Here is a 12,403-nt window from a genome sequence, read left to right as displayed (position 1 = left end):
CAAGTACTGCTGTGAAGGGATTTTGCAGATGTAATTAAGGTCCCAAATCAGTTGATCTTAAACTAGGCAGATTATCTGGGTGTGCCTGACCTAATCATGAGTCCTTTAAAAGTAGAGAGTTTTTCTCTGGCTGGTTGGTTACCAAGGAGGAGTCAGAGAAACACACTCTCGCTGACCTGGAATAAGAAGTGAACATCTGTCTCTTAACAGCCTATGGGGGCCACGTAGCAAGAATAGCAGGTGACCTATAGAAACAGAGTAGTCCCCTGACTGGCAGCAAGGAATGGGGATATCAGTGCTTCAACCACAAAGAAATGAATTCTGACAACAGCCAGTTCTCTTGGATGAGGACCCTGAGCCCCAGATGAGAACCACAGACCCAGCCAGCAATCTGATTTCAGCCTGGTGAAACCCTGAGCTGAGAACTCAATCATGCTGTGTTGGATTTCTGACCTACAGAAGCTATGAGAAAATAAATGTGTGTTGTTTTAAGCTGTTAAGTGTGTTATGCAATGATAGAAAACTGATGCAGGCAGCCAAAAATCCAAATATTTAAAGATGAGGCAAAAAGAAGGAATGTGATGGATCACTAGCTTGAAGAAAGATGAATGGCATATTAAGCATGTATTTACTAAAAAATAGCTAAAGGCTACTTGTGCAGCACAAGACTAGTCACCTGACTGGTAAAAAATAAATCTGCTGGAGCTTATTCGTTCATTCATAGAAGAATATTTATCTAGGACCTTCTACATGTATAGCACTCACGTGGGTTAATTTTGCAGTGACAGAGAAACTGTTAGGGAAACAAGTATCTACAGTTTTTGGTTCACAAGAAATCCTGAAAGAAGTTTACATCGATGAAACACAAAAGCATTTGTTCCCACCTTAAATTATATCTGGAGGAAGGATACTTTTTAAAAATGCTTCATTTACTAGAGGAAAGATATTTTGAGAAACTCTAAAAGTTCAGGTGCAAATATATACTGTTTTGCCTCTCTTTCCTTTTAAACAAAATTTTAACTCAATTTTAATTGATGTAAGTGATAGAAAGAAAATTCAGATTATGACTAGAAGAACTAAAAGAAGGTGCGATGTCAGCGGTGGGTGTGGGGGACAGTACCCCCTTACCTCCTTACTTTTATTCCACTATTAAACAGGAGGGATTTGAGGTTTCTGATTTATTTCTCTTGTTGCATTTTGTTGTTCATAAACTTAAGGCTGCGTCCCATTGACTTCAAAGTAATTTCTGAAAACAGATCTGCTGACATTACAGGGTATCTGGATCATTAACCATGTCAATGCTGACCAAGGGAATAAGGTTCTAGCAGAAAACACTTATTTGTTTAAAATGAAGGCTGAAATGTTGCCATTTGCACACATGCTTATACATAGTAGATAGGATATTTATTTCTGTGGGAAGTTACTAGGACTTCTGGAAGCTAAAGAGAAGGCTGTTGATTAGAAAGGCTGTATTAGAAATATTATTTGTATTCTCCCTTCTGTCCAATTCCTGCTAGACAATAAAATAGCCAACCATTGTCCCTTAATTTTCAGACAGTCATTCTTTTATTCTGTTAGCGAATGTGCTCATCATGGCATGGGGAGGGAATATGATGGTGCAAAGATGAAAGGTAAAGGGAAGAAGCAGCTTTGGAAAATAAATCCTATGGAGAAAAGTTGAAGAATTTTTTTGCCTTAAAAAAACAAATGGGCTTCTTACAACTCTTCTTTTATGGCAGAGGTTGGCAAATGTTTTTGTGGACTGAGAGGCACCATTATATTGTGGGTTAATAATATATAGATATTATGTTGGCATATACAGAGGGTGCCAAAAAAATGTATACACATTTTAAGAAAGGAAAAAACTGTATTAAAATTGTAATACTCAATATATATCAATAACAAAAGATGAATACAAGTCATGTGAATATGTTTTTTTGGCAACCCTAGTATACAGTAAGAGAAAAAACAAATTTCCACATTTCTGCCAATGAAATTAAAAATAATATTTGAGTACATATATATGTATGTGTGTGTGTGTATATATATATATATATATATATATATATATATATATATATATATATATATATTAATGCTGGTCTACCAATAAGAAGACTGGAGTTCTTTTTTGGGAGAATAACATTTTGCTTAATTGGGGTTACAAATTAGTGATCCCTATTTTTAAGTCAGTTATAAATACTCATCTGTAAAAACTATTCCGAGTTCACTAGTTCACTGTTTACACAAAAATAGGTACTGGGCCCATTTAGTCCACAGGCCACAGTTTTCTGGCCTCTTATATGGAGTCTTTTTAGAGCACTGGGAGCTAGTTACTCTCAGCATCCATCAGAATTGCATCGCAGGACATGAACAAGAATGTGAGTGATAGGAATGAACACCCCACATGGGACACCATAAGCAGAGGAGGTAAGGGCTGTGGGAAGGAAATAGGGGGGATGTACTAACACTTCTGATCTTTAAATTTAGATTAAAAAAAATTGCCTAAAACTTTATATACTCTATGTTATTTCCAGTCAATATATATTTTTTCTAGGTGGTAACTTTACAAGCATCAGTTTTTACGTTTTTTTCCCCTCCTCCATTACGTAGTTTTTAAGTTTCGTTCTGGTAATACAAAGAATAAATTTTACCTGTAATGAAGGTCTGGACCAAAAATAGACAACCTGTCTTCAGTTAAGGTCCATCAATTTCTATGAAGTAAATACTATATAGGAGTTTCCAATAAAGCAATGCACTTACAGATACACTCTCTGGGTTTTTTTTTTTTCTTATTTCTTTTACTGTAGATTAAAACTCCATTATAAGGTACCATAATTTATTGTGGGTTAGGTTGTATTGCAAACAAAAGTTATCTTTCTCTAATACAGGGATGCATATTCAATATTGATGAATATTGTGTCACATAAACACTAGTGCTACTGGTTATCTTCCTAACAAGGAAGGCTCTAACTTTGATTAAAATAAGCCAGTCTCAATTGTGTTAGCATTTTGCAAGTACCTCAGCATCACAACTCTTATATTTATTGTTAGAAAGGAAAGCTCGGCAAATACATATAGTATTTGCATTTAACGCTTCTGATCAAGGTAGAAACAATTTGAAAAAGCAGCTTATTTTTAGCAGAGCATTCAACATATGCTTGTTTTTCTTTGTTGGGCCTTAGTTTTGTCTAGTTTGTATAGAATGTATTATGTTTCCTCGTCCTCAAATGTATTATATTTGTAAAGCAAATAACACTTCTACGCTTAATGTCTACTGATTCTTTAAGAGTCAGCCCAGATATCTCTCTCCTCTGAGAGGCCCCCCCACACAGGTCAGGGCACTGCCTCCTTGGTGCTCCCACAATGCCATGTACATATTGCTGTCATTATACTTCCTCATTGTTTTATAAGTCTGTTTAAAAGTTCATCTACCCACTTAGACTTTGGGCAACTTCCAGGTAGGGATTGCATCTTACTCATCATTTCTCTATCCCTGGTACCTAGCACAATGCCAAACATACAGTAGGAGTTCATTATAAATTTACTAAATTAAGAGGTAAATGAATGGATGCACTGAGGGCAACTGGACAGGTATGAAGGTTTCCTTTTCACCCAGGGATGGACTCTTACTGTTTTCCATGATGGTAACTGTTTTCCACACTGTTCTCTAAGAAGGCCACTGTGATGCCATGATTCTGGATGTAGGGTAAGGAGGGCCAGAAAAAGAATAGGAAATGGAGAAAGAGATGCCCAAGAAGGACAAGGGCTTTTATCAGAGAGCAGAAGGAGTGGAATATGGTCTGTGGGTTGCTGGATTCAGTTAGGGCCAACAAAGTGTGTGCCCTTTGCAATGTTGGTGCAGGGTTGACAAATCACTATGAGTCTTTTTTCTTCCTCCCTCCCTCCCTCCCTCCCTCCCTCCCTCCCTCCCTCCCTCCCTCCCTCCCTCCCTCCCTCCTTCCCTCCCATCCCACCCTCCCTCTTTTACCTCCATTCCCTCCTTCCTTCCTTCCTTTATTCATCCTTACTGTTTTCTAATGTCTTTTTGAAATTCCCTATTTCTACTGAAAGTAGCCCAAAAAAGGCTCCACTTGGCAATTCTCTGAGGAGACAGAACTCCTATCCCTACTCCGTCGCCCTCCCCTCTATTCTGGGGGCCATTGGTAATGAGGTAAGAAAATGGGAGCACCCCATCAATTTTTCATTGCTGAAAACATGGAGATTCTCCCTTTTGTTTAAACATGACTGGTAGTATTGAGGGAGAGGGAGAGCTTTTCTTCAATGGGAGCATTTTTCCTTGTCCTTTAACACCAGTCCTGGAAAGAGCTTTCATTTCAGTCCCATCAATACCGAGGACTGTAAGTACAACCACAGATTCCTTCTCACATCTGGAGTTGTTTTCTGTCTTTTTTTTGGGGGGTGGGGAATCAAAACATGTCTTTGAAGGTTGACCAACCTATGTATTTTCTCCATTCTTCTCTTGCCCTAAATTTCAGGCTCATTTCTAACAACTGGGGCTGGAGAACAAGCTGCAGATGAGCAACTTGAGGAACAGATCCACACTATCCATCCCAGAGTCATGATTTGCCACAAGCCTAGAAGCCTGGGGCTGGGGGTGGCCTCCCCAGTGCCCCAAGAGACATCCGCTGGAGACTCTGGGAGGGTAGAGATGTGCACATGGCTGGTTTCCACATTCACCAAGTATCTAATCTCCATGGCAGTTATTCAACAACTATGTGTACATATTCAGGAGCACATTATGGTTTTCATTTTTAAATTCATCCACTACTAATTAGAAAGAGAAGAGTTATTAATTTTTTTTACAGCAGTCAGTTTTCAAAAAAAATGTAATTTTATTTCCCCCAAGAGATAATGAATGTGGTAATATGACGAAAGCATTGAACCAGCAGCAAATGTAAATCTGCTCACTGTGATTAGTGATCTAGCTTGCTGCTTACATTTGAAAATTTGGGAAAAAGCTGAAGCAGGTTCCTTTGTTTCTTGAAGTATTGTTGTCTCTTCTCTTGCTATGTCTGATGTAGGCAAATATAGCTAATACTCTGACACAAAGGACTAATTTTCTAGTTTCAGAAAGAGATTTGATTGTTTTCCAGGAGCTTACAAGCATTTTCCTATGCTTGACAAGGAAATACAACTAGAAGGAGGACCTAATGTTTGATATTTTGTAAAGTTTTTGGAAACCATTTTGATGGCACTGCATTTATAATACCAAGGACAGAGAAAAGAAGAAAAACATCCATCCAGATTGAAACCATTCCAATGGCAGGATGGAACACTTTACCAATTTAGAGTAATTAAGCCTTCAGAACTACTTGGGAATAGTCTCTCTGCCATTTGTGTATCATAATACTTTTTATTGTTGTGTAAACATAGATTTATCAATACCTGCAGAAAACCTAGTTTTAATAAACTAAATAACAAATGCAAACCATAGGATTCGTGAGGGTAATTAGTCCAAACAACTGGCATACTTACAATTGCATTTCTTCTGAACGAACCTAAGCTTGCATGCTGTTCTGTAGGTGGAAAGTCGGATGCGGTCCAGATCTTGAGCCCCTGGAAGGGAAAACGTGCACATATGGTATGCCATGTGTGTGGAAAGGAATTTACAATGTTTTAATAAAACAACATAACATATAACCCATACACTTAATTTTGCTTTTATTAGAATATAAATATAACTTTAAGACTTGAAAAGATCTGTCCCGTATCCTTCAGGTTCTAGGGGAGGAGAGCACATGTAATCAACACTGGAGATTAGGATCAGCCCCTCAGCCTTGTGGTGTCTGCCAACTCAGAGAACAATCTGCTCAGCTGTGACTTAAACAGTTAGATGACATCAAATAGTAATATCATCAAATAATCATTTTAAAATGCACTGTGGTTAGTCATTAGAACAAGGTTATAAAGGCAGCATATGCTGAATGTTGGGCATCTTTTCTGTCTGATCTTAGGCCAATTGATTTTAGAAATCTCAGTTTCCTCATCTGGAAGATGGAGATGATGATCATACTACTACTTATTCATTGGTCATTGTAAGGATGAATGAGTGACTATACCTAAAGCATGGAGAACACTGCTTGGCACCCGGTGAGTACGAAGTAAGTATTCATCATTATTACCAGTATCTTTCTCGTAAGCTTTTCTGTCAACCTCAGAGGAGAGTCCTTTCTAAAAACAACCACCACTCTTACTTTGTGGCTTCCAGTTCCTTTCTAACATAGAGAAACACGTTCCCTATATTCTTGAATGCCTTTTCCTATTGCACTTTTCCACTCAGGAATCCAGCATGGCTTGCGATATCCACAGCACCAGGTCTGAATGTTCTACTCAGAATCCAAGTCCCTCTTCAGGCTCTTCCCATCCTACCCACCAAACAATAGTTCCCACTACTCCCCACCCCAGAACCTCTGCCAGCCTTGGGCTGGTCTCCTCACAACTCCCTGCGATGGGCTGCGTGTTACGTAGCACCTGAGATTCCAGTGATCCTCCCACCCTCCTCTGAATATGCTAATCTCTAGAATGTGTTCAGAACATACCGGACTTCCAACCAATGTCCACTTGCCTCCACTTCTAAATATCTGGGTTTCTTTAAGCCCAAGTTTATGGTTCATAACTGATGTAAAGGCACACAAGTGTATTTTGACCAGTATGAACTTTCTCTTCACCAGGAAAAGTGCTATATAAATGCTTCAGAATACAATAGAGTAGCAGGTAAATTAACTATCCTGGAAGTAATTATATTAGGAGACTGATTAAGTTCTTTCCTAATGAAACTTGGGGTAAATTAGCAAGTGTCCCTCACAGAGAGAGTATGTAGCAGTCCCTCAACTCAAACTGATCTCTTACAATTCATTTAAAAATACTATCAATATCCTATTACTTTATGGTTTTATAAGGGCAGATAATTAAATATTCATTATTAAGAAAGTTTATTACTTGACAAACAGGTTCATTGATACTGAGTGTTTGAAGGATAAAAGAGGTAAGGACTTACCCTCACCCAGTTGAGGAATTCCCTTATACATGTTCTCAAGAGGTAAACATTTAGCCAGCATCCATGTAAGATTATTTTCAATGATAGAGATGATTATAACTTAGCGAAAATGAATAAACTTTACAGTCAATAAAACCTTACCTGTCACTTCCTAGTTGCGTGCACTTTGGCAAGTTTAACTTAATGTCCAATTTCCTCATGTATAAAATAAGGATACCAGTTATCAACTAACAATGTCAACTTTACTGGCTGGTAAACTTGGTAGCTGGTACACAGAGTGCTTGATAGGAGATGGTCCTCCTTAAAGACTTCCTGTGTCATTTCTGAGCAACAATAAGTGATAGCCATTTCTTACACACACACACACACACACACACACACACACACACGGTGTCAAAAAAATGTATACACATTTTAAGAAAGGAAAAAAAACTATTAAAATTGTAATACTCAATATATATACTGATAACCAAAGATGAACACAAGTCACACTTGACTTCTGCAATTACCAGAGGTGCTCAAAGTGGTTACCATCAGCGTCCAGACCCTTCTGATTATGGTGAACAACTGCTTGAGCAACGTTGACCAATTGTATACATTTTTTTGGTGCCCCCGGTATATTTGAGCTTTAATTTGCCTCACTGTAACTTCAATCCATCTGACCTAGTTTCCCTTCTGGAGCCACATCATCTTTTCTCCCTGTCACTTGATAATTTCTTTCCCAAACATTGGGAAGCTGCTATCATTATCATTATTACCATCTTCATTACCGTCAGAAGATCATGTACAAAAGTACCTATCATCATGCAGTTTACAGTTTAGCTGGGGAAGTAGCTTCTCCTTGACTTTTTAGGTGAAGATGTTCGACTGCACAGCCATTTCAAGTACAATGTCTGCCATTGAGCACGGCACACAATAGGACTGCAATACATGGATGCTGCTATTATTATTCTCAGAATCAGGCAAGGTTTTGAGGCCCTTAATGATTCTAGTCATCCATTCTATGCCTGGTTAATGTCTCCTAAAATGATACACATATATAGAAAATTAAACCAAATGCCACAGCCACTGTCTCACCTGTATAGAATATATAGCAAGGAATTATTATCACCTTTGATGAGGCCATCTACTAATAAATATTTTTTTTTTTTATAGATGACTCATTCTTTGGGCTCTTTGTAAGCCTGCAGTTCATTAAAAAAATCATATGTACTTATATGAAGTCAGATGTTTTCTTTTCCTATTTAAATGCTTCTCTGGGGGCTAAAGGTAGGACTTCATCTGTATCCGGTTAGTTTCTTTTAATTTTTAGCTCATGCTTCTAACCTTTCTGATATTTTAAAACATTTTTGGTTTTGTCATTGACATTTCAAAGGGGCTTCCCAGTTTCATGTTCTCTGTAAATCTGAGAGGCTTATGTGAAAAATGAACACTCTAGGATGCCTGATAACCAGACAGTGTAGCTATCAGAATACCCGAGCGCTAAATCTGCCTTTTCCTCTGGATGAGGATATCGTTTCAGTGATGCTGAGTTTGGCTCAACAATCAGGAGTCTCAATATCTGTAAACAATCCTTCCAAGGAAGACATCAGGGACATAGATTATTTGTGTAAGTTCTTCAAGAATGTTTTAAACCTAAAAGGATTGTGAAGCAGCACACAATTAAATTCCATAGCTCCAGAAACATCTTATCCTCTGGGAACAGAAACCCTCGCTCCTCTGCACCTCCCTCACTGAGGCCCTAGGGGCACTTTGGCAAAGGTGCACCTCTCCAAGATGCAGTAAAGAGGGGAGTAGAGTAACGTTTCGGGGCAGGAGGCACTGACTGCTCACCTACCCTGTCACGATGTGGACTTAACTGACTCTCTATTTTATTTAAAAATCAGGAATGGGTCCGGAGGTGTGTGAGTTCCCTATTTGTGTAAGTTCTTCCTGGCTGAGGGTAGTTCTGAATATTAAAAGGGATATGGTGAGCAGTGAAATTCAGCTTTTCAGATATAGCAGTACACCATCTTGCATAGACAGTGTAAGTGGCAACAGGGTCCATAATGAGTTCTGGGACGAAATAAAACAAAACAACTGACCTGAAACATGGCATTAGACTCTTGCTCTGTTTATACACCTTGTTAAAATACATTTCTTTGTGTTTGCCCCAATAAACCATGAACTGGAATTAGTTTTACATGTAGAGTCTCTTCTTGAAAGTGTATAAATTCATACCCTCCCTGGGAATAGACGCATGTCTTCTGTAGCCAAGTTGTTGCTTAAAATCAAGTACCTGAAGGGCCGCAAACAGACTCTTCCAGGGTAGTACTAGAGCCATCCTCCAAGTTGATTGACTAGTTACTTAGCCTCCTGACATGGTCACAACACTATAAATCGACCAAACTATATAGTGGTCCAGCCATGTTTCTCTAACACATGCACAACCTAAGAGACTTTGTCAGTATCTCACTGAAATTAAGGTTCATTTTTATCTTATGGTATTTTTCTGAGATAACAGTCTTATTAAAAAGGGAAATTAGCTGAATTAATTCCTCTATAAAAAAGATGGAATTTGAATAAATGAATAAGGAAATGAAGTCAATAGAGAAATCTTTGTTCTTAGCATGTTGAAATGGCTAGGATTACCACTATCTTTCATTCATGATCTGAAAAAAAAATCCATTGATCACGAAACTTATATGAATTTCATACCTTAGATTCCCAAGAATCTATAGTCTCCCTTTGTAATAAAAAAATGAGTACAGCTTTTCCTTATCTTTCTTTTTTCCCAATGTTCTCTTCATTCTTTCACAAAATCAAGGATAGTGTTTTTTCCATTATTATTATATCACTGGGATATAATTCTTTAAAACATAGAAATTCAGCTCATTTAAAGAATGTCTGAGATTTGATTCATAATAATACAGTGGGGATTAGAGGTAAATAATTAAGGGCAGAACTAAATACTATTTTCTCTACTTTTGTATGCATTTGAAACTTTTCATAATAAAATTTTTTAAGCTAATTCATTGAAAGCAACTTAATGTTCTTGCACCATCTCCTCAAACCTCTCATACCCACATCACAGTTGGAAGAAAGTGATAAAGATGAAAGCAAAGATACAGTTAAGAAATTCTGATTGATTACACTGTTATCGCCTATAAATCCTGTTTTTCCTTTATTTAGCTTTCCTTTTCAAGATTTTTGTCTCTTCCCTTTCTCCCTCTGTCTCTTCTTTTCTTACTCTCTCCCTCTCTTTCTCCCTTTCTTCCTCCTTCCTTCTTTCTTGCTTTCCATTTATTCATCTATCCATCCAACAATCTATCCAACCAACCAACCAACCAACCAACCAACCAACCAACCAACCAACCAACCAACCAACCAACCAACAAGTCTTACCTAATTTTTGGCTTTAACTTCATTACACTCAGAATAGTTTAACACAATTAATGTATGTTTTGTCTCCTATGTTTTGATAGCTCATTATAAACTTTTTTATATAGTCATTCACATTCTTAAATATCTTTCATTTTTCAACTTCACTCAACAAATATTTACAGAATAAAGATGAAGCCTATGACCCCTGTGTCTGAACCCTTTTCCATGCTTGGGGATTGACTGTATGTGTATGAGACAGAGAGAGAGAGAGAGAGAGAGAGAGAGAGAGAGAGAGAGAGAGAGAGAGAGAGAGAGAGAGAGAGAGAGAGAGGGGTAAAGTGTAAAGACGTATGGGGGTCAAAGGTAATCCTTAAATTTCTACTGTAGGCAACAAACTCAATGGGATGGGGTGGCCCTCACTAAGCTAAGGTACAAACAGGGAGGAACAGGTTATAGATGGGTGAAGATGAAGACTTTAGTTTTGGGCTCAATGAGTTTGAGTTGCTTGTGGGATGTCCAAGTGAAGCTATCCAGTGGCAGTTGAATATATGAATATGAAGTCCTGACTATGGAATACATTTTAGGAATTACTAACAAACATATAAACTGTAGCAATGCATCTTGACTGGGCCAAGACTGTGAATAATTTTCCATAGGAGACTGTGTGGACAAGTAAGCCTATTCTACATTCTAGGTGACAAAATGAGGCACACAATTAGGAATAGGAATTTCCTCCCCACTTCTCAACAGTGCCCAACTGTCTGGTAGTTGTTCAAGAACTGCATGGCTTTGGAAATACTGGAAGGCAAAACCCCTGGCAGGGACATTGGCTTTTTTGAGATGGCTACTTAGTTCATTTAATGGTGAGCCCACCTCAAACTGCTTCATCAGTAGAAGCTTTGACTATGAGGAGGCAAAGCTGAAAAAGTCATTGAGTTTATATGTTGATTATTCTGGATAAACTGGTTCATGAGAATGTGGCAGGTGGTTTTGAAGGAATCCTTCGATACTTGAGAGCCCTAACCATAATGGTGAGGCCTTGAGATAAAGTCAAATTACATATGGAAAGAATTACTCAAGAACATCACTTTGGTAAAACCTGACTGCAGGGGTTCTGGAGGGTACAAAAAGAAAGAAAAAGAGAGGTAGAGTGGTCAGAAAATACAAGGAAACAGACTAGGATGGTGACATGAGGTAACTTGCAGGATAGAGAGCCATGGTGTTAACACCTTAAAGAGGCTGAATGCATGAGAGAAGAAGAATCAAATAAAAATGGTCACTGTATCCACTGTGGCCTATGGTAGTGGGCCATCCACGTCATTTTTCTGAATATTTGAAGTCTGTTTTCCTAAAACTCATACTGTGCATTGCAAAATCACGCTCTGGGGTCCATTCCAACTATGCACCTGCTGACTGGAGTCAACATTTTGAAGAAGGACAGTCTGAATTGAAACAATTCAACAGTATTTGTTGAGTACCTGTATTTGCCTCCCTTTGATTTCTGGTCCCTCCTTCACCTAGAGGTCACTCTGCTTTCTCTCCAAGACCTTCCTCCTGTTAGGAAACCTTCCAAGTTCTGAAAGAGGGTTTTCCAACCACTTTCCTCTCATTAAAACCTACCCATCCTGTACCCTGGAGGCTTTTAAATCAACATTGATTCAACATCTATGGATTTGAAGGAAAAGGTGAATGGATTTGAAGGAAAAGGTCTAGAGTCTGTCCCTAAGGAGTTCACCATAGTGAGTGACACGTATGTGTTCACAAGTGTCATACAAGACAGAGTAAATGTGCTCTGAGAGCAGGAAAACAGAGAAGAAGGTGAGTTTAATTCTAAGAACAAACTCTTCTGCTAAAAGCCAGTGTGGTAAACTTGTTTGAGCTGCTAAACAGCTGGAAAGGCCAAGGTGAGAATGACATTTACATTTAACTAGTCTTTTCAGCTTTAATAGAAGGTACTAGATAAATTGACAATTAGGGCATTATACTGAAGGGACTTTTTGCCTAAGGGCAACTTGCCCA

The 12,403-nt window shown here is 38.3% G+C and overlaps 1 protein-coding gene across 41 annotated transcripts in view; it reads right to left on the bottom strand.

Moving 5' to 3' along the window:
* The window catches only part of DTNA (dystrobrevin alpha), a 355,317-nt gene that overhangs the window by 110,463 nt on the left and 232,451 nt on the right, over positions 1–12,403 (bottom strand). For all 41 annotated transcript variants that reach the window (XM_074340145.2, XM_074340141.2, XM_074340164.2 and 38 more), the window contains one exon: positions 5,500–5,580. In XM_074340145.2, the coding sequence (XP_074196246.2) occupies positions 5,500–5,580 (81 nt within the window). The remainder of the gene's footprint in view (positions 1–5,499; positions 5,581–12,403) is intronic.

This window comes from Rhinolophus sinicus, chromosome 4, assembly GCF_057876585.1.
Source record: "Rhinolophus sinicus isolate RSI-liver-muscle chromosome 4, RSI-T2T, whole genome shotgun sequence".
NCBI lineage: Eukaryota > Metazoa > Chordata > Mammalia > Chiroptera > Rhinolophidae > Rhinolophus > Rhinolophus sinicus.
This window is presented reverse-complemented; position numbering and strand designations above follow the sequence as displayed.